This window comes from Lissotriton vulgaris, chromosome 1_1 (genome assembly GCF_964263255.1).
Source record: "Lissotriton vulgaris chromosome 1_1, aLisVul1.2, whole genome shotgun sequence".
In the NCBI taxonomy this organism is placed as follows: Eukaryota; Metazoa; Chordata; class Amphibia; order Caudata; family Salamandridae; genus Lissotriton; species Lissotriton vulgaris.
The window spans coordinates 328,411,199-328,434,670 of NC_141685.1; the positions used below are offsets into that span (position 1 = coordinate 328,411,199).

The 23,472-nt window shown below is 43.7% G+C and overlaps 1 protein-coding gene across 1 annotated transcript in view; it reads left to right on the forward strand.

Moving 5' to 3' along the window:
• LOC147747127 (cytochrome P450 4B1-like) overlaps positions 1–23,472 on the forward strand; it is a 189,979-nt gene that overhangs the window by 140,801 nt on the left and 25,706 nt on the right. The window contains exon 8 of the mRNA XM_086952386.1: positions 21,753–21,943. Coding sequence (XP_086808512.1) covers positions 21,753–21,943 — 191 coding nt within the window. The remainder of the gene's footprint in view (positions 1–21,752; positions 21,944–23,472) is intronic.

The following is a 23,472-nucleotide window of genomic DNA, read 5'->3' on the forward strand; positions in this document are numbered from 1 at the left end:
ACCTGTAAAGTCACGAAACCACTGCGAGAGCCAGACAAAAAGGCACCCCATTGAGTCTACTGTAGATGTCCATCAAAGGCACTTCAAGAAAAAAGTAAAAAGTAAACCCCCTAGATAGGTGGGGTTGATCTTATATTGTAGATGTGAAGTCTACCCTTCTATGTACTAAATATCAGATACATCTGTCCGGATTTGTTATGGAAATCAGCATACCAAACTATAGCATTTAAGGGGTTGTATCCTTGTGTTAAGATCTGGCGTATTCAAGTTACAGTGTCCTCATCAGAGAACACACATCTTGCCATACCTGCTGTTTGACCTAGTTGCATGTGATAAAACATACCAAACTGTAGTTTATAGGGGTTCTTTTCTATATGACGAGCTAGCGTTCTTGAGTTGTATGCAAGTATCCTCACAAGAGACCACACAAACTGCCACAAGGACTGTGTACAAAAGTAGTGTCACAATATTATAGCCCAGAGCTCATCTCTGAACTACAGTTTGGTATGTTTTATCACATGCAACTAGTTCAAACAGCAGGTATGGCAAGATGTGTGTTCTCTGATGAGGACACTGTAACTTGAATACGCCAGATCTTAACACAAGGATACAACCCCTTAAATGCTATAGTTTGGTATGCTGATTTCCATAACAAATCCGGACAGATGTATCTGATATTTAGTACATAGAAGGGTAGACTTCACATCTACAATATAAGATCAACCCCACCTATCTAGGGGGTTTACTTTTTACTTTTTTCTTGAAGTGCCTATGATGGACATCTACAGTAGACTCAATGGGGTGCCTTTTTGTCTGGCTCTCGCAGTGGTTTCGTGACTTTACAGGTCTCATCTCCTTATTTTAGAGCGGTGCACTATCTTCCTGAGCTGTAGCCAGGTGAGGAGTGGCACGTTCCTCTAACCCTAAAGGTGAGCGAGAGGAAAATATTGATTGGTAACCAGCCTAAAAGGAAGGCCTTATCATGAGTTTGGCAACTAGTTTCACAGTAAAGCCATATCATATCAATGTATAATGCAAAATGACTTACACTAACCATGTGATTGTCGTTTTTATCTTTGTATGTGTCTTTTTATTTGTGTTGTCTGTGTCTTGATGACGTCTTTCCTGGATTCCCCCCACATATATAGGAGGATCACCAGGTTTGATCAGGTGATATCTGTATCAATTTCCTTTTAACGCACTTTGAGCAGTAGCATATACTTTAGGTCCTGATGAAGCGGATGATACTTGTTGATCTATAGACCGCAGAAAGATGTCGACCACAATGATATGAATCAGTGTGTATTAGGGTTACTCACTGATTGTTTTGCACTGAATTTTTTAACCTTGGAAGTGAACGGCACCAGAATAAAGTTCCCTAGCGTTCATTATCCAATTTTAAACATAGAGCACTGTTTTCTCCTTACCTTTTGATTTTCAAACTCTTTTTTCTTGCACTGCTCCCCAGTTTATCTAATAATATCCCAGTTACCACGCACCACCTTTTCCTTGTTGAAGTGGCAACAACTTTGCTTCCACATTTGGGAAAGGTTTCAAATGATGATAGGGCGGTTAAGGACGATAAACTGATGGATATTTTTCCCATCTAGTGCAATACAATGTTGTGTGCTGTTCATAATAGTTGTTCAACACACATGCATTCACCCAGACACACCTCTTAAAAGACACATCCTCTCCCCATTTTGACCCACAGTTATTTTTGTTGTTTAGTTGTACTTTGCTCCGGGGGCTATAACTGTGTGGTCACTAAAGATTCCCTGGGACCCTCTCTTTGTTATTTTTTTTTTTTTTTAAATAGATAGATCAAGAAAAGCAATCCGTTCTTTATTGACTTCAAGCGTAAATCTCAGGAATTTGTTCCTGCTATTACGCCAGTTTTTGAACTCTACCCGAGATTCCAAGGTCCTGCGCCATATGACAAAAACGTCATATATGTAACGTTTCCATAGACGAATTGATTCAAAGTGTGGATTGGAGGTTGTAAGGACATGTTCCTGTTCAAATGCATGAACGTAAAGGTTGGCCAAGCTTGGCTCAAAAACGCTGCCCATGCTGGTGCCGGACACCTGGAGATAGATCGTCTCTTCGTATTTAAACAAATTCTCTTTCATTGCCAATTGTGCCAAAGACATTATAAAAGGTACTGGTGTTATAGAATCCATCTGGATGTTACTGAGTATCTGGATAATAGTGTCTAGTGTCTCATCTTGCGGCATGGTGGTATAAAGCGACTCGTAGTCGAATTACACTAGATAATCTAGCTGTTCATCAAACTCGACATCGGGTAAAAGATGTAAAACATCTTTAGTGTCCTGCAAGAATGTAGGCATAGTTTTAACCAAAGGGCGTAGAAAATAATCCATAAAAGTGGATAGAGGCTCTAAGACTGACCCAATGCCCGATATTATGGGTCTTCCTGGGGGTGGCCTTTGGTCCTTGTGAACCTTTGGGAAGCAATAAAATAGGACATCACCGGATTGCTCGTCTGTAAGAATAAGGCTTCTTTTCCCGAAATCCAACTGGAAGAAAGTGCCTCTTCTACGAGTTCAGTAATTGCTCTCACTTTCTCTCTCACTCCTAAAACCTCGATTTTTCGCCCTTTGCACAAAGTCCTTCCTTTCTGTCTCTCTTCCTCTGCCCACTATCAAATCCTCTCCTAGATCCCTGGGGCTGGTCAGTGTTACGTGCCCGTGCCACTCTGACTTTGAAAGTGGAATTAGACTCTGCTACATCCAGCGAGGCTAGGAGAATGATGTGCTACTGCAGGCAGGGCTGCAGGGGAGGCAGAGGCGACAACTTTGCAGCCCTGCTTGCGTTTGGCTCATCAGGACTCCCATACAACCCCAAGCCAAGCCAGAGCCCGGCTTATGGTTCAAGGCAGGCTTGAGCCCGCCTTCAATGGCTCGTCCGTGTCTTAGTTCAAATGGTTCCAGCTCACCTGTTTTTTTAGGGAAGCGAGTAATAGTTCTCATCACATTGTGTTACCGTTGCATTTATGTACCACTTCATACCCTGCTTTGGCGCCAAAGTGCTTTCTGTGGACGGGTAGAAGCCTCGTAGGCTGGTCTTGGAACGTAGAGGCAGAGACGGTCTTTCTGGCCCATAAATGCCTCTGACATTGACTTCTATTGTTCTAAGGGACAACGTGTCTCTTTCCACCTTTCCATTCAGGTGAGCACAAAAGCCAGTCAGCTTAGTATCCCATATTCTATGTAAAATTGTCCAACTACAAACATTGAAAATATGTGTGTCGAAAAAACAAAACAAAAAATAGAAGAAGCGCGTGGAGCTCTTGTTTACTTCAGAGGTATCTGCCTGCACTAACAAGTGCCAGAGCTACGAATAGCAAGTAAAGCCAGTCTTGAATCGTAAGTGCCTCTCTCTTCCCTCACCCAGCAAGCACTTCCTGCTATTTCTCTAGCTCAGTTCATCCTTTGTTTAATTATTTTTTTCTTTATTTTTTGTTCTCCATTTTCTGCCTTCCTGTCGCATGCTGGGGGGGTCAAAGTGTGGTAATGAAAAATACGTCCTGGTCCCCAAAAATGAGCTCTGGTTCCAACCACCTGCAAACACCAGGGGCGTAACGCAGGCCCCTGGAGCCCCTGCGGCGCACAGGTGCCCTCAACGCTCCAGGAGCCCCCTTTCAGCCCAGGGTCAATTAATCTATGTGAGATATGGGAGACTCAGTAGCCCCTCTTTATATTTTGTAAGAGGGGCATCCTGTTACTTTATGCCACTGGCAGACACTGGTGCCCTAGGCTCTGTGCACGAGCACATCAGCCATGGATGAATGTCCGATTAAAAACAGAACAAGCATTGTGCCGATCACAATACCTTCAGTAGCTTCTTCCAAGTAATGCTAGCCAGACATCGCCAAAATGTTGTAGGGAAAGAGTTATGAAGTCCATACAAGAATACTAATAAAAAGGTATATTTATTATAAGCTACAGGTAACAGCTGGTGTCCCTCTCCAGGCTAGCAGGCAACTGCCACACCAAGCAAAGAGAGAACACAGGAGTAAGGAAGGATCCAAAAGGAATGAACAGGTTAAAGGGACAGTGTCAAGAAAGTAATAAAGCATAAGAACAAGATATAACACATTGGCATAGCCAATAGGTCTTGCCCTTGGGACCTTATAAGTATTTAATTATGCAGCACAATATCCTTGGTGTAACATCAACTGTTGCATGGCTAGATGCTTATAATGTCCCAAAGGCGAGACCTATTGGCTATGCCAATGCTTGTTTGTGTAGCTGCAGGTACCCATGCAAATCCGAGGGCACTACCAAACATCCATGATGCACTGCCACACACCATGTCCCCACACACATCAGCTCCGACCAGCCACATATGGTTAGACATGCACGCGCATGACCAGACATCCAATGATCACACATGTGACTAGCCACCCACATACGAACAGACACCCAGGCATGTCATGAGACTCCTGTGCATGCTACCAAACGGTCAATCACACCATCACTCATTGATACTCAAAAACATGCACACATTAGAAGTCCATAGACACAATGAGAAGTGCACACACCATTAGGCTTGTAAACATAATTAGATATCTACACACTTAATCTGGTGCTCAAACCCATGATCATTCAGAAAAGGGGATGGTGATGAACAGAGTGTCTGAATTGAGCAGACCACTCTTACCCAGTCCAAAGATCAGGGCTTGATCCATCACCGTTTTGTAGCTCACTGCACCATCCCAGCTCAGAACTTGGCTATATGCAAATTAGTCTGACCCTGGCCCAGTGCATCATGGGAACAGGGCAGACCAAACTACCAAGCCAATTCTTATACTGGGAAGGAAACAAGCTACCGGGGACCGGTTTCTGGCATTTCAGCCGTCTTCGGCCCGGCTTGCTTGAATCCTGATGGTGCAATGAGCTAGGGACTCACATCTGAGTATACCCTTCCACGCTTATGGTGGACAAAAATGATTCAGAAAAGGGGATGGTGATGAACAGAGTTTCTGAATTGAGCAGACCACTCTTACCCAGTCCAAAGATCAGGGCTTGATCCATCACCGTTTTTTAGCTCACTGCACCATCCCAGCTCAGAACTTGGCTATATGCAAATTAGTCTGATCCTGGCCCAGTGCATCATGGGAACAGGGCAGACCAAACTACCAAGCCAATTCTTATACTGGGAAGGAAACAAGCTACCGGGGACCGGTTTCTGGCATTTCAGCCGTCTTCGGTCCGGCTTGCTTGAATCCTGATGGTGCAATGAGCTAGGGACTCACATCTGAGTATACCCTTCCATGCTTATGGTGGACAAAAAAGATTCAGAAAAGGGGATGGTGATGAACAGAGTGTCTGAATTGAGCAGACCACTCTTACCCAGTCCAAAGATCAGGGCTTGATCCATCACTGATTTTTAGCTCACTGCACCATCCCAGCTCAGAACTTGGCTATATGCAAATTAGTCTGACCCTGGCCCAGTGCATCATGGGAACAGGGCAGACCAAACTACCAAGCCAATTCTTATACTGGGAAGGAAACAAGCTACCGGGGACCGGTTTCTGGCATTTCAGCCGTCTTCGGCCCGGCTTGCTTGAATCCTGATGCTGCAATGAGCTAGGGACTCACATCTGAGTATACCCTTCCACGCTTATGGTGGACAAAAATGATTCAGAAAAGGGGATGGTGATGAACAGAGTGTCTGAATTGAGCAGACCACTCTTACCCAGTCCAAAGATCAGGGCTTGATCCATCACCGTTTTTTAGCTCACTGCACCATCCCAGCTCAGAACTTGGCTATATGCAAATTAGTCTGATCCTGGCCCAGTGCATCATGGGAACAGGGCAGACCAAACTACCAAGCCAATTCTTATACTGGGAAGGAAACAAGCTACCGGGGACCGGTTTCTGGCATTTCAGCCGTCTTCGGTCCGGCTTGCTTGAATCCTGATGGTGCAATGAGCTAGGGACTCACATCTGAGTATACCCTTCCATGCTTATGGTGGACAAAAATGATTCAGAAAAGGGGATGGTGATGAACAGAGTGTCTGAATTGAGCAGACCACTCTTACCCAGTCCAAAGATCAGGGCTTGATCCATCGCCGTTTTTTAGCTCACTGCACCATCCCAGCTCAGAACTTGGCTATATGCAAATTAGTCTGATCCTGGCCCAGTGCATCATGGGAACAGGGCAGACCAAACTACCAAGCCAATTCTTATACTGGGAAGGAAACAAGCTACCGGGGACCGGTTTCTGGCATTTCAGCCGTCTTCGGTCCGGCTTGTTTGAATCCTGATGCTGCAATGAGCTAGGGACTCACATCTGAGTATACCCTTCCACGCTTATGGTGGACAAAAATGATTCAGAAAAGGGGATGGTGATGAACAGAGTGTCTGAATTGAGCAGACCACTCTTACCCAGTCCAAAGATCAGGGCTTGATCCATCACCGTTTTTTAGCTCACTGCACCATCCCAGCTCAGAACTTGGCTATATGCAAATTAGTGTGACCCTAGCCCAGTGCATCATGGGAACAGGGCAGACCAAACTACCAAGCCAATTCTTATACTGCGAAGGAAACAAGCTACCGGGGACCGATCATCAACCCATGATCAGACACTCATATTAAATGCTTTCATTCGAGCATTGGGGTAACAGCTTTAAAATTTGTAGATGTGCCTAGGTGGATTTTTTTGCCTTCCCTAATAGCGAGTGGGATGCCCTAATGTTTGGTCTGTGGTTACTGTGTCACTGCAATCAAACTGCACCCTACTTGGGATCTTCAATTGACTGAAACCGGTCTGGATTGCATATGTTGCTGTTCGGATGGGACATGGCTTGGCAGTTCGGGCTGTACTGTTCCACTTGGAACACAACCATGAATGATGTGCATATGGCTGGTTCCTGTCTGAGGTGACATGATGGCCAAACAGTGATGGACCGGATTGTGGCCCAGAGTAATTACCAGGGGCAAGATTAGTTCTTCAAATCCACTCCTTTCTTTGTTTGTATTCTATAGATGCACTGGTGCTACCTTCCTATGTATAACCCAGGAGGGTCTGCACTTGACATTCACGACAGGCACAGCAATAATTGTAGATGCACCTCAGTGATCTGAACTGTCCGATTTTGGAGTGCTTAGAAAGAGGTTAAACACAGAGTGCTACAAAACTGGACACTTATTGGATATGTGCTTGTCTGAAAAACAGGAAGCACCCATAAAAAGCAACCACATGTGAAATAACAGTTTTTGGACAGCCGTCAGTTCAAGGAAGCAGGCAGGGCAATGCTTGAAAAACATTTGAGAAATCTTTCCTCGCCCTGGCAGCCAACATTGAGCGGTGTTGATCTCAGAGGTTGGATTACACATCACTTTATGGAGTGGTGTGGCTCACTGGTTAGAGGCGGCAGACCCGGAAGCAGAGGATGACCCGGGACCAGGGTTCAATTCCCGACGCGGCAGGGTCGTGGACCAGGGTCAGCAGACTCAATAATTCTCGCCTTGGTGCCTACTCTAACCAGGGATCACACTCGGCAACTCTGGGCATTAGCTTGCCTCATCTCCACAACGGCCCCCCACATACGCCGGGATGCCTGGTTTCACCTTGGAGATACCCGGTAGGGACCATCTCACAGGGAAAGCCAGGACGGGTTCCCCAGCGGTCTACAGTGCGGAGATACCCCATGTGGGGTGATTCATGCGCTTTACAAAGACAGACATGGTGCCTCATGCTGGTAAGTTTTGAGAGATCAGCGTTGTATCCAATGCTAACATGTTCTGTGCGAGAGGTTAGCAGAGCACTTAAGGCTGGCACATAAAGGACAAAACTGACAGTAGTCTGGGCTGGCACTTTCTGATTTGTGGTACTACATCATGCCCAATTCAAACAAGCATTAGTAAATTCATTAGGTTTCGCCTATGTGATTAATAACAAGCTGTTTTTTGTTGTAAGTTGTAGCTTGCGGAGTAGTTTTACAATATAAGTTACTGAAAGTCTATTTAATTGTCATGACTTGTTTATGTGCAAAAAGGCAATATATTGTGCTGTTACTAGTGGTATGGTGTGGGTAAGTAATTGCACAATCTTGAGAAATGAGAGAGGGAAATAATGGAATTAATTGATGTAATAGCAATATTATGTTTTTGAGGTGTTCAAACACCCTATGGGCCCAGTGCAACTGCACCTTCTGCCCCATTCAAATCATGCCCCTATTGCCTGCACGATAACTGCATTTGTGACTACCTGTTTAGTAGTAAAATATTTGGTGTTTAGAGGGGGTTCCTAGAGCTTTTGACCTCTGTGTCACTGCACCTTTTGCACCATTGAAATCATGCCGATCAGCGCTCACACTCGGCAACTCTGGGCATAAGCTTGCCTCATCTTCACTAACAGCCCCACCAGACCGCCGGGGATGCCTGGTCTCACCCTGGAGATACCCATTAAGGGGCCATCTCTCAGGGAAGCCAGGAAGGGCTTCGCAGCGGTCGAAGCGCCTTGGGACCCTCCGGGTAAGTAGTGCGCTATATAAATGCCTATACATACATACATACATACCCTAGTGCCTGCAAGGTAACTACACTTGTGCCTGCTTATTTAGTAGTTAAATATAGCAATATTTGGTTTTTTGAGTTTTGACAACTTTTGGCCCCAGTGACACTACACCTGCAGCACCATTGAAATCATGACCCCGGTGTCTGCTAGATAACTGCACTTGACTGCCTGTTTAGTAGGAAAGTTTGGCAATATTCTGCATTTAGTGTATTTACTAGAGCTTTTGGCGCCAGTGCCACTGCACCTGCTGCACCATTCAAATCAAGCCCCTTTTAACTGCAAGATAACTGCAAATGTTGCTGCCTCTTTAGTAGTAAAATATAGCAATTTTAGGTATTGAGTGGGGTACCTAGCGTTTTTGGTCCTAGTGCCTGGGACCGGTTTCGTCCATCATCCCCTTTTGTATCGCTTAGTTCGCCTTAAGTTGGCAGGGTATGCTCAGACGTGAGTCCCTTGCTCACTTGGCCACTGGATTCAAGATAGCCTGGCTGATGAGGATTATGAATCCGAAACCGGTCCCAAGATGCTTGTTACCGGTCCAGGGAAGACATGGCTTGGCAGTTCGGCTGGACTGTTCCCATGAGGCACAGGGTCAGACTGATTTGCATATGGCCATTTCTGAACTGGGGTGGCTGAGTGAGCTAAAGAATGGTGATGGATTAAACCCAGATCAGTTGACTGGGGGTGAGTGTTTGATTTGCCTAAACGCTCTGTTCATCATCCCCTTTTGTATCGCAGATAAAAAGGACGCCATTGAAAGACATGTAAAAGGGTCAGATAATGACTGCAGGTAATAAAGGGCCACACAACACTGTCTAAAATTCATTTTACGCATGAGGGGGACAATAAACCTTTTCCGTTCTTCACAATAACATTTACAAAAAAACAGAGTGCAAATCATTCTGAATAGATCACATGTACAAAATGGGAGATCGGAAATTACATTGATATTATGGGGGAGACCCAACATCAAGGGGATGTAGTTTCGCCAAAATCTCACCAAAATATATCTGTTGTAAATAAGCGATGAACGATAGATACGTTGAGTTCACATTCATTTGCATTATGCTAGGGACCGCCAGGAATGCTCTAACTGTCGACAGTTTAGAATTTGTATCCTCTCTTCTTGCCTGCAATCTAGAAAGCAAATGGATTTTCAAGTCTTTCTTAGAAATAGACCAGCAGGTTGTAGAATCTATAAAAAGATGATGTAACCCAGCTGCTTTTATTTAGTAGTCAAATATAGCAATATTATTTATTTTATTTATTTATTTTAATTTCTTCTATAGCGCAGGAATCAATCCCGTAAGGGTATCTCCGCGCTTTGCCAGCTAAGAAGACATTAGGTAGAGCAGCCTAAGATTTATGTGGATGGGAATGCTTCTTGGTAGAGAAGGGTTTTTAATGCCTTTCTGAAGGACAGGTGATTTATGGTTGTTCTTAGGTTAATGGGAAGATTGTTCCAGAGGGCAGGAGTAACAGCGGAGAAAGCACGGTCTCCATGACTAGTCTTCTTTGTGATGGGAGGTTTTAACAGGGCTTGGTTGCAAGAGCGGAGGGACCTGCTGGGCTGGTACAGTTCCAGAGACTGGGCTAGGTATTTAGGACTTGCTCCATACAGACATTTATGCACCGTGCAACAGATCTTGAAGTGGATGCGCTGCCATATGGGAAGCCAGTGCAGTTCTTTCAGCAAGGGCTTAGAAGGAGTCCTGGCAGGTGCACCCATGACCAGTCTAGCTGCCGTATTCTGGACCACCTGCAAACGGCCTACTGCATCCGCGTTGGCTAATGTCAGCAGGCCGTTACAGTAGTCCAGGCGACTGGTTACCAAGGCCTGTACAAGTGTCTTTCTACATGTGGCAGGGAGAAAAGGAAAGACGCGCCTGAGTAGACCAATGGTGTGAAAGCATAGTCCCGCAATGTAGTTAGTGTGTTCTTTCAGGGTCAGTTTTTGATCCAACTTCACTCCAAGATTTTTAACATGTATTTTGGGTACAGGTACTTGGCCGAGGTCGAGTGGCCACCAGTCAGGGGTCCAAAGGATACTTGCTTTGCCAAAGAGCAAGACCTCTGTCTTTGTTACATTACACTGGAGGCAGTTCCTCGCCATCCAGTGTGACACCGCTCTCATACCCTCAGCAAAATTCCCCTTGATTTTGGGGTCAAGGGAGCTGAAAGGGTAGAGGAGCTGAGTGTCGTCAGCGTAGGAAACCGGTATGAACCCATATTTCCGCACAATCTCAGCAAGGGGGGCCACATAGACATTGAACAATGTAGGGCTAAGGCATGAGCCCTGTGGCACCCCCTTCGTGAGCCCCCTTGAGATGGAACGAAAGGGGCCCAGGCTGATAGATTGTGATCTCCCGGAGAGGAAACTCTCCAACCAAGATAGTGCTACGCCTCCGATTCCTACTCCCTGCAACCGGTTCAGTAGGGTGTTATGAGACACGGTATCGAAGGCTGCGGACAGGTCCAACAGCACTAGAATCATGGAGCCCCCTCTATCTTGTGACATTTTGATCTCATCTGTCACAGAGAGGAGGGCTGATTCAGTGCTGTGGTTGGGCCGGAATCCAGATTGGGATTGGTCCAGGCCCCCTGTCGCTTCGAGGAAATTGGAGAGAGTGGTGTTAACGTGCTTCTCTGCCAGTTTGCTAATGAAAGGAAGGAGAGAAATCGGGCGAAGGTTGGAGAGTGCAGACCAGGGCAACCATTATGTGTTTAAGAGAGTTCTGACAACTTTTGGACCCTGTGCTACTGCACCTGCTGCACCATTCAACTTATGTCCCTGTTGTCTGCTAGGTAACTGCAATGGTGGCTGCCTGTTTAGTAGTAAAATATAACATAGCCCTTGTACCTTAACTTTATTTTTAACATGCAGTGTTTATTAGAACATTTAGAATTTGATCATAATGACCAAATAGATTCAGTTGAAAAAATCAATCCCATAATGCCTACAAAGTGCAAAGAAAGTTACTGAAACATGAATAGGAAATGCTACAAACGTTCCAAGGCTAGAGCATCTGCTTTACACTACTAAGTACATAGAAAGAAAGCATTCCAGCATACTTTTACAAACTGTCTGCTTTTCCATGGGAAGAGATCTTATCCTGACAGTTAATGGGACTTAAATAGTATGAACAGCTTTTGTAGAAGTATCGTAAATGCGTGGAGCCAGGAGAAGTTAACAACAACAAAGTTCTACACACAAGCAAATGAACACAGTCATTCGGCAATGGGAACTGATAAGAGCCCCTGTTTAAAGATAGTTGAAATACAAGAGATTTCACAAGCACGGAGCAAGCGCTGTGCAGGCGAAACCGACAAATGTGTTGCTGTTAATCTGACCAAAGCTATATCTAGGAATCCAGAGGTCTCTGTCAATATCCGAAATAATGAAGCTAGTGATTCTACTTTTAAGAAACATCTGAGCTAGTACAGCTTTAGTGGAAAGTTAGCCAGCAGGAAAAAACCTTCTCTCCAGAAAGAATGCTGCAGTGCAGCTTAGGTTTGGAAAACAGCCCCAAAATGAGCCGCAAGACTTCTGGAAAAATGTTATATGGAAAGAAGAAAGCAAAGTGTAGTTGCTTGGCTTTTGACAAACAGTCACTTGCTGCATTCCACCACAAGAACCTCTTGCAGTCTGTCCAGCAGAATGGTGGACTGGTGATGATTTGGAATGGTTGTGAAGCTGCAGGACTAGGATGCCTGTCAATCAATGAGCCCATCATGGATTTCTCTCAGTATCAGTGATCTTTGGAGGACAAAGTGACACCATCTGTCCAAAGCTAAAAATTAGATAAAAGGGTGAAGTCAACAGGACAGTGACCCAAAACATGCCTGTAAATATATGCCTGAATGTCTGAAAAATAAAAGAATAAGGATGTTGGAAAGCCAACGTTAAAGCCCTGAATTTTACTCTGTTAAGGGCATAGAGAGAGCTGTGTTCAATCTTAAGTAGTTTTTCTTAAGGGTTAATGGGCCAGAATTGCTCCCAGGCAGATACTGCCATATATATTTCGGCCTACTACTGATCAAGGGTACTGAACATTTTGGTTTTTTGTTTAATAAATAGTAACGAAGTAAAATGTGTGTCATTTGTCAACTGATGTAACATCTCTCTACTGTTAGGACCAGAAAACAATTGAAGTTTAAGCTTGCACTTTTTTTTTTCAAATTAATCCAGAATTGTTCAATCACTTAAAAGCAGATCATGAAAGATACAATACATATATTTACATTATGCAAACAATAAAATGTCAAGGTTCAAAAAGATAACAAGTTAAAAAGTATGTTACAATCATGTAATCTACAGTTTTTGTTTTAAAAAAAATTCAATTATATGATTGGGTTTGACATTTTAAAAACGATCCCAAGGCTGTACATATATCCAAGCACTCTAACGGCCGCAAGTAAAGCAATGCCTCGCTGCATCTGCGAAATTTGTACTTGCATAAAAGGGTTAATAAAGAACACTGTGTAAAGGAGGAATCCATTTTTCAAAAAAAGACAAAGTGCAACAAGGTCTGAGCGACACCTCATCGCATGGGCAGATGCATAGAGGAACCAAACTGGCCTTGTGAGAAGCAAACCACCCATCTTATAGAACCCAGTCTAAAGAGTCAGCAACATACGCTCCCAGGACTCCGGGGCCAGATTCAAAGAAGGCGCTAGCCCCAAAAGTTTGTACGAGACCGTATTCCCTAACGGAGGGGTTTATCAACTCTCTACCGTCTCTTTGCACCCTTATATCAGGTTAAAAAAAAGATGCCGGATCCACCCTTTATCCTTCTTCACATGCCATATGGGCTCTCAAACAACTTATTCCATTCCAGTAGTTCGTTCAGCCCTTTCTGCTCGCTTTGTTCTTGATATATATTTGTCAAGAACAAAGCGAGCAGAAAGGGCTGAACGAACTACTGGAATGGAATAACTTGCGTTAACCACCTGAAGAGCTGTCTTCTAGCGTAATGGTCTACTGTCCTACATGACTGGTGGTACTCCTCCATCCTAAATTAAAATTAACATATAATAATAAGATCCATATTAATAAACCTCCTTCTCCATTTCAGTAGCACCATGACTCTCACCATATCTGATCTGACCAGGCTTAGCATGTGATAGTCCCTTATTAGCCTTTAATTGTCTTTTCCACTCTTAGAACACGGGGTGAGTTGCCATTATAAATCCCTAATACACTGTGAATTTGTTAACACCTAAATTCTACACTAGATAAATACGGGACACGATCAACAAAACCTATTTATTTTAATAGTGCAGTTTAGTTATAAACCTTGGCGTACACTAAACTTTAAACATACTGGTTTAATTTCCTTTTTCCATTCTGAACCAGGTTTAAGTGCCCGTTTAAAAATGGCTGCGCCCTTCTACTGAAGACCGGCATTCAATATGAGGACAGTCTGAGTCCCATCACAATTTCCGCAAATCGGCACCCGTGTCAGCTGACAATGTGGACCAATGGAAACGCGCGGTACGCGATCTCAGGAACCAATCCGAGATCCGGAAAACCGGCAGCCTTGGTCATCGCGGACCAATCCTAGCACGCAAACGCGCAACTCCACAGCCGGTAAATAAACAGAGATTCACTCGGTCGGCGCTCGAGGGTTGAGAGGACGCCGACCGCTACTCTGTCACCGGTAACATCTAACTTAGCTGCATTTAGGCTGTGTGTAATGCGCTAGCTGGGAGCAGGCTCCTATACTGAATTAATTAAATGCTCTGTGTTTTTAAATTGCAGTAACTTTCTCGAACGGGGAGTAAGGACCATGCTCACCTAAGGGGGCTGGACTCCGTTTTTAGCATACTTTCATCACTGGTATGAGAGGCAAAACTGCATGCAGGGTAAATAGAATTCTTTCATTTATTTACTAATATAGCATGGTGGTTTGATAGTCTGAGATGCAGAACACAGAGAGGGACACCAGGTGATCACACTCTTGTTTGTTTATGTTACAGCACCCAAGCTTCAGTGTCTCTTGCAGTGGCATTTAAAGTGTATTGCCCTGAAGAAATTGCCTGATAGAAACCAAGGCAATGAAACATGTCGGCTGTAAGTAGAGAGTGAATCGATAGGTAGTATTTACTCTCTTCTTTTTTAGTATATGTGTGTTCACTGTTTTGCAACAGAGAAGGGAATGAAAGTAAAGTTTATGGTCCCAGTTGCTCAGTGACTTATATGTTAAATGTTGTCAGTTTTGTCACATATAAGTTGTGTCCACTGCACCATTCACTGTCTTTTTATTTTTGAGGTTCGAGACACGTTTTTGGTTTTAGCTTGATGGCACCGATGATGAGAACAGGGCCATCCTGGTGAGTACCAACCAGGGGTCCCATTGGTGGTGCGCCCGTGAGGTGCCATCTCGCTTTTTCACACATTTTTTGTCTGTGCTGTCCTGTTTGTTTCAATCAGAGAGGTTGTTGTTTTAAAGAGGCAATAGATTGAATCATTTTAGGATTTTCTTAAGACTAAAGAGATCCCTTGGATTACGAATGTTGACCATAGATGTTTACAATGCAGCAAATAAATATTGCCATGAGAACTAGGACTGTTGTTGTTTATTAGCTTTCAGAGTGGGGGGCGTCCTAGTTCGGTTTGTCTTTCCCTCTAGACTCCTATTTTTGTAGGGCCCCAATATGCGCCTGCAGACTAGGTTTTCCTCAGTTTGCATACAACCCACATCCCAATGGTTGCATACCCCACTCCATAGGATAGGAATACATATCCTTTTATAGATCTCAATCATGGTGTGTATGGTTTTTTCTTTCCTATAGTGGAAACGAGAAAATTGTACCAACTGCTTGTAGAAATCGTTTTTTCCTAATGATAAAACACGGTGCCCAATTGGAAGAGCTGTCAGACGTTAAACCTAGGTAACGAGACTTACTCTCTCAATGCATCTATCATTGATACTCCTACTGCAAGTTTCAACATTTTTAGGGCCACGGACCATAATAAAGGTTGTTGACAGGTTGGTGCCCAAGACTAGCTCTTTCATAAAGGAGACAAAGGTACCAGGCAGTAAGTGAAGGCCATTGGCCGTCCTGACCAGCACCACCGCATCATCTGCATACAGGTTTGCGGGAATGGGTTTTTTATTTACCACCGGAATGTGTGACCACAGATTCACAAGAGCAGATTGTAGGCCGTTTACATACAGCAGGAACAAAATGGGTGCCAGCACGCAGCCCTGTAGGACACTCTGCTTAACCAAAAAGGGAGCAGTGCACTCACCTACTTCACCATATTTTTCAGAGGCAACAACGTCCCGATGTATGCATCTTAGAAATGTTACCAAGCCCCCTTCCAACCCCATGGCTGTTAAAATATTCCACAATTATGATCTGTTCACACAGTCGAAAGCACTGGATAGGTCCATAAATGAAGATAGGGAGCTACGCTTAGCGAACTAATATTTTCACACTAAAAGGTGCATATTTAGACATTGTACTGTAGTTCCAAAACCCATATTGGACATGTGAAAAGATGTTGTTCTCCAGAGACCAGAGGAGAAATTCTATCCAGCACAATTCTCCCAATTATCTTTACTGTAGAATCAAGGTGGGATATAGGGTAGTAGCATTTTGGATCATGTTCATTTCCCTTTTTGAAAATGGGTGCAATTATGGATGACTGTCAGGAAGTTTGTATACTAACTTTATGTGCTGGGTTGATAATATTTGTGAGTGAGGGGACCAGAACCCAGGATGTTCCTTATATAGGTCGATAGGGATCCCATAGGGCCCAGTAGCCTTTTTCAGATCAATGTCCCGACTCATTTTATGTAGAAAAGAGAGGGAGGCCTCCTTTTTAGTGCAATCTGGGACAAAGAGCTAGAGAGTGAAAAAACAAGGGGAAGTCCCAAGACACTCAGCTATTCTATTTATTCAAGACTTTTCACGTCTATATGGAGAGATCTTTAGCTACTTGCCTGAACTGTTGTCACTGAACAAAATACATACAGGGTGCTGTTAGAAATGGAATGTAAGTTTCTTTTTAGTTCTGATTGGTTGCTTTGCTGAAGAATGCAATTGCCAAGCTGACTTATAGAGTTCTGCTATGCATCATTTGAAGAGGATAGGCTACTTACATTAGTGCTGTACTTTAAAGAAGTTCGTGTCCTAACTGTTATTATTTTGACCTAAATATCATTTTGTCTTTCCATTCTCCTAGCCTATCCCGATCCACCGACATGCTAACACACCTGAATCAGTATCAGAAATGTCTCTCCTAGAAGAAAATCTTAGAAATGTAGTTACCACTATGCACTATAGAAAGTTGCTGAACAAGGCTGTTTGAGACACAGAGCAGACTGTGGTCCTAGATAGGGAGACATGGTCTAGAAATGCATGTTTTTATTAGCAGGTATGGTGGGTCAGGTGCTGAAATTGCAGGGCTTTTTATGACCAGCATACCTTGGGCAATAGCAGCAGGAGGGAACATCAATAGCTGTCCTTTATCCAATCATTTGCCCATCAATGCACACATCCATCCACCCATCCTGGACTTAGTATTCAATTAATTCATCCACACCTTCATGTCACCACTTATACACCATATATGCCAGCCCTCGTCTCATATCTCATCTACTTACAGACCAATTAACACATTCATACAATTATTCCCAGATTTCAGTCTAGAAAAAAAGCTCAGAGCTGGATGAACTTGTTTTTCTTACCAGACATGGGTGCGCCCTCTGTGGGTGGGCAAGCCTCAGCATCTTGACCCAGTCATCTGGAGGTGAACAAAATGCCTAGTAAACACAAGGAGATAATGTGTGGAGCGCTGAAACTTTTCAGACACTCACCCACAGTCACTATTAGATGTGGGTTGAATCCACCATCATTCTTCAGCTCACTTCGCCACCCCAGTTCAGACCCAGCCATATGCAAATCTGTCTTGACCATGTTCCTCATGGGAACATTCGAGCCCAAACTGCCATGCCAGGTCTTTCCTGTACCGGGAATAAGCATCCTGGGACTGGCTTCGGGGTAACACCCCTCATCAGCCAGGCTAGTTTGAATCTAGTGGCAAAGTGAGCAAGGGACCCACATCTGGGCATACCCGGGCAATTTAGGGCGAACCAAGCAAACACAAGGAGATAATGGATAAAACGCTGAAACTTTTCAGACACTCACCCCCCCACTGTTAGATCTGTGTTGAAGCCATGATTGTTCTTTAGCTCACTGCACCACCCCTGTACAGACCCAGCTATTTACAAATTGGTCTTGACTCTTTTCTTCATGGGAACAGTCCAGCAAAAACTGCCAAGCCAGGTCTTCCCTGGAATAAAAACATCCTGGGACCAGTTTCGGGGTAACAGACGAGGGTCCCTTGCTCAATTTGTCGCTAGATTCAAGCTAGTCTAGCTGAGGGGTGTTACCCCGAAACCGGTCTTGCCTTTGCAAACATCACCTGCCCAATACCCCACATGCTCTCAGTGCTGCTGGTGCCCCCCAGCAATGCCAGCCCCATTCTGATTCCTGACGAACCGGATCCGGTACTGTGTTTTTTGACACCAATTCCAACGCTTACAGAACCTACAGGTCTGATGTCATTTCCTGAGCTTTATTCTGGAGGGCTAGGAGTGGAAGAGGTTGGGAGGGGCTGCTAGGTTCTGGTATGCTTCCTCCCTCTATGTGGCTACAGAAAAGGGAGCATAATTTGCTATGGTGGTGTGAAGGGCTGCTGAGGTCCTGGACCTTCAGCGCCCTTCGGTGGCGATCAAGACTAATGTCTTGATGGAGGTCTTGCAGCTAGTTGTCTCCTCTTTAGGACCTTTGCTACACTTTAATGAGGCCCTTACAGATGTCTCAGTGGGTACCTGGTCCAAACGCAGAACAGGGGCTCCTGTGAATATGATAATCGTCTACTGCCACCGCCGTGGTCCGGGCAACCCGACCTTCCTCACCAACCACCCTACCCCAGAAAGCTTGGTGGTCCAAGTCTCTACCTCCAATGGCACGTTCCCTTCCATTCTCCCGGACACGGAATCCAAGAGGCTGGATTGTTGGGGTTAGAAATGTTTTGCTTTCACTAGCCTTGTTTTGCTGTCGGTGAATATCGCATGCTTATTGGGCCATTATTCACACTCTCTGTGGAAAACCGTTGCACAAGTGCTGCCATAGGTCCCAGAGGGAACCTGGGCCCTCCTCTCCCAAGCAGTACCAGACAGGAGAGATGCAGGAAAGTTCACCATCCGTTGTGGTCTCGACCGGACCGACTTGCTGGGCAGAGCGATTTCATAGATGGTGGCTGTTCGACAACACGCCTGGTTGAGAACTTCTGACTTTTCAGGGAATGTCCTGGCCTCTAGTATGGACATGCCCTTTGATGGCACCTGTCTCTTCAGAGACATGGCGCTAGAGGGTTTTAACCCCTTCGATGCTCATGACGAGCTCAGCTGGTCATGAGGCATGGTGCTCGTGTGCTCATGACGAGCTGAGCTCGTCATGAGCACACCCATTTACATTGACCTCCAGCACAGGAGGGGAATGAGTCAAGCAGCCAAGGTGCTAAGGACTCACGTGCACGTGAAGAAGATCAGAAACGACCGGGCATTTCTGTGGCTCCAGACTAGGCACAGAGAGTCTGATATCCCGATCGTCTGAGCGTGTGCATCATTACTCCGATCAGGCTGCCCCTTCAGGAGGAAATTCTGTTGCAGCAGAAGGGGAGGGTCATCCACCTGAATCTGTCAACTCTACGTGTCTTCTTACGTGGAGATTAAGTGGTCACAGTTGACAGCATTCCACCTTCCCCCTAAAGTCAATGATATTATTTTGAGAGCCAGGCATCCCCCCACCAAGTGGGTATACTCCTGCCAATGGAACTTATTTGAATATATTATACAGAGAACTCTTATCGACCCTCTTTCTACTGTCCTTTCAGGTGGTTTGCTTTTTATTTTAACCCTTGCCCAGCAGGGCTCTACCTGCCTTTCTGCAGCTGCCAGACCAACCATCATTATTAGAATCCCCCATTGTAAATTGATTCCTCAAAGGACTTGTTCATATATTCCCACCTTCACCTTTCATTATGCAATAGACTGAAATGTAGTCTGATTGATCACCAGATTAATTCAAGCATTTCTTCCATCACCTCGTTTTTTGATGCTCAATCAGATTAAGGGCACCTTTGGAGGCTTTTTAATGTAGTTTGTTCACTTCCTGCTACAATCCTGATAGCGCTGCTTCCTTCAAGCCAAAAACTCAGACCTGCACAATGCTGCTCTTGGATGTAGCCATGCTCCCTTTCCTTTCCTTTTCCTTTGGTGTATAAGCTACGAACACTATTGAAATACTGTGACATGCAATAAAAATGATAGATAAAGGTGCTAAATAATATCTGTCTCACCATAAGTTAAACAAATCATTTTTTATATCTTGTGGAAAATCACTCGTATTCACACCTAGTGTCAAGAAAATGAACTCTTACTACATGATGGTCCCAAAATCCCAATAACATTCGCCCTTCTTTTCTCACTGTCCAGTTTTCTCTGATGCCCCTTGCACTAAATCAAATCAAATACGAGTTTATTGTTATCAGTTAATAAAAACCATCACAATATACATATAAAACAATCCCTTTTTAAACATAATCGTATATCTTAGCAACGTAATTTAATAATGCTACAGCTCAGGAAAATGTTATCTTGTTTAAAAAACATTTTCATTATAAAATTTGTTCAGACATTTTCACTGTTGCTATAAATCGACATATGCCACAATAAAAGATTTAACAACTCTAACGGCCACATGCATCATTGCACCCGTTTGCGATTCCTAAATTGCGAAAATTAAGGAATCGCAATTTAGAAATCGCAAATAGCAATGCATGAACGATTCACATTTATTTTTGCGATTCAGTATTTTTCCTTAATTGCGATTCACAGTTTGCGAATCGCAATTAAGGAAAACCCTTCCCATTGATTCCTATGAGCCAAAAGGCCCATAGGAATGAAAGGGAAGGCATTCACATTTTGTGAATTTCAAATTGCGGTCCGCAAAATGTGAATGCAATTTCAAGGGTGCAGGGGGGGGTCCAAAGAACCCCTCCCTGCACCCCTGAAATGTAACTTTAAATGCAATTTACACACACATGCCCTAAGGGCATGTGTGTGTGTGTAAATTAAAACTTTCAAAAATGCAATTTGTGCATATTTGAAAGTTTTCGGGAAATTAGCATGAAGTTCAACTTCATGCTAATTTACCACTTCCAAATTACGAATTCGCAATTAAAAAATGATCATGCATTGCATTTGAGAGATCTGAAATTGCGATTTCTTAAATGCAATCGCAATTTTAGAAATCGCAACATGGTTGCGATTCCTAAAATTGCGAAATGCATGATGCATTCCAAATTAATCACTTGCATTCGCAAACGGCCGAAAATTGCGATTCGCACCGTTTGCGAATGCAATTGACTTTCATGCATGTTGGCATAAGTGTCAACATTTAACCGTATATAGACATTGTGTACTCATTTTACAAAGCAAATTCCTCATGCTATTGTATTCTGCTTACAATTCTGCGTAACTGCTTTTTCATGCATTTGTAAAAATTTCAGAAGTTTGCAGTTTAGCTGAGGATCTGTAGAGGCCAAACTTCTCATAATGGCTTTTCTGCACGTACGTAGATGCTCCTTGCACTAATTGACACAGTAAACAACCAGATAACTGCTAACCCCAATCAATCCAGTCGTTTGGCAAACAACCTTCCCAATAAAAAATAAAAAAGGGCCTCAACCATTCAGCCACGAGTCCATTCAAATAATGCATAAGTACACTGAACTATGCAACGCCCTTTAAAGAGAGCGTTGCTACCAATAGCATGATGCACGCTCACACCAATCATGCATGGTTTGTTCTTTTTAGGCATGTTAATGGAGTAAGATTGAGAGTATATTTGATGCCTGGCACATACATTTTCAGGCAAAGCACAACATAAAGAAAATAAATATTGGAAAAGACCCTTCTCTTAGTCCTACTTTTCCAAACCTTGCAGCAACCGGTTTAATTCTGATTTGTTCAATGACATGTACCAGTGTGCACTGGAAAGCAAGATTACCTTGTGGAAGTCTCCTTGTGTAGCTGTGTTTCTTGGCTGCTCTGCATGATTTTAGAGGAAGCCACAGGGTGATGGAGCTGATCTCAAGAAAGTGTGCTTGCTTACCTAACTAGGATGAAGATGGAAATGGACTGTCTGATGAGGACCTCCGGGCTGAAGTGGATACCTTTATGTTCGAAGGCCATGACACAACAGCGAGTGGAATCTCCTGGATATTGTACTCCATGGCCAGGTATCCAGAACATCAAGAGATGTGCTGGAAGGAGATCAAAGAAATACTGGGAGAGCGGGATGCGGTGGAATGGTGAGATTGTTCTTCAATATTGTAGATTTGTATTGCCATTGAATACACCTTGGGTGTGTAACATGAACGTTGTACAATACCTTAAGGCATGCCCAGTGCTACTTTGATCTTGCTACTTATCAAGCCTTCTCTTGATACCTGTGATAATAATATAATACTACACATTGTAGTACTCCGGCCTTGGGAACCAAGTTAGTGTGGGAAACTGAATTTGACATGAACTAGGCTTAAAGTGCAAAAAAGTATTGTTGAAAGTTGAAATCTGAAATCGTAGGCTGATTTGAGATTACGAAAGGGTTAGGGTAGAATTCATCTACCATTCAACGGTGGTCTTGATTTTTGTTCCAATATACTGAGTTAGTGACCCTACCTACTAAAGTCATAAACCATTATACATTTGGAACAGCAGTTTCCAAATTATAGTTGGGATTCTTTGAAGATTGCCACCATACCAGACTTTTCTGTGGTGGTAATCATTCGTCATGGAATTCTTTCAACTTTTTTTGAATTACATCTTTTTAGATCCTCCAAATTGACAATCATCAAAGCGCTTTTGCCCACGTCCACATTGCTAAATGTCTAGATTACCCCTCTGGCAATTGCTTCTTTGCATCGATGGAGCATTATAATACAGTCAGTCTTATCTGACTCTAGATAGCTCTAATTGAAGCACCTATAGAACTACTGACTGACACAAGGACATTTAATTCTGGAATAATTCAAGTAATGTAACCCCCATTCAATTTAAAACGAGCTTACTACTTTGGGAGGCATCTGGCTGTAGATACGCACCTACTACACATTTTGAAAAGTGTGATATTTGACCTAGAGCTCTTTTCTTGCTCTTGTGTGCTGTTCTTCATCGGGAACACACAAATAAGTAAAGAAAAAAAATAATAATTGTATTAGGTGGAGTCTGTTGCTCGACGTGGGTCATTGCTGCTCTATTCTTCGGGTCTTTTAAAAACATAATGATAACCTACAGTAAGTTCAGAACCAAACAAATCGAACTTCCTTCCAACTTAAGCAAACCACACCACTACGGAATGAAGTCTTATTAGCTACAGAAAAAAATCACATTATGGATTTTTCACACTGTGTTGGAAATTGAGTCTACTTTATTTTTGAGCCAGGATCTACCTTCTGGCACACCAAAAACAGACCTCCTGCATCAACTCCCAAAGGTGGCAGTTCCACTATGAATTACAGATAGACTGATCTCTGGAAGTCACTCCCACTGAACGTCTTAATAATTCCAGACTATTGTCGGGACTCTGGTTTCTGGCCCATGTAAGAAGGTAAAGAGAGGCACCGAACTCTCTATAGATGGATACATAAGTGCAGTAAAGCATACAGCGTGGAGAACAAAGTAAAGACAGAGAGTGGAGCTCCCTTTGACCATTTCTCTCTTAGTTTAAGCAGAAGATGCTGGACAGCTTGGTGGCTGCAGGTAAGTCAAATGACAAAGGCATGGAGAGACCCAAACAAGCACTCTCTCTTGAGTCTTAGCAGTGCTGCAGAGACATCTC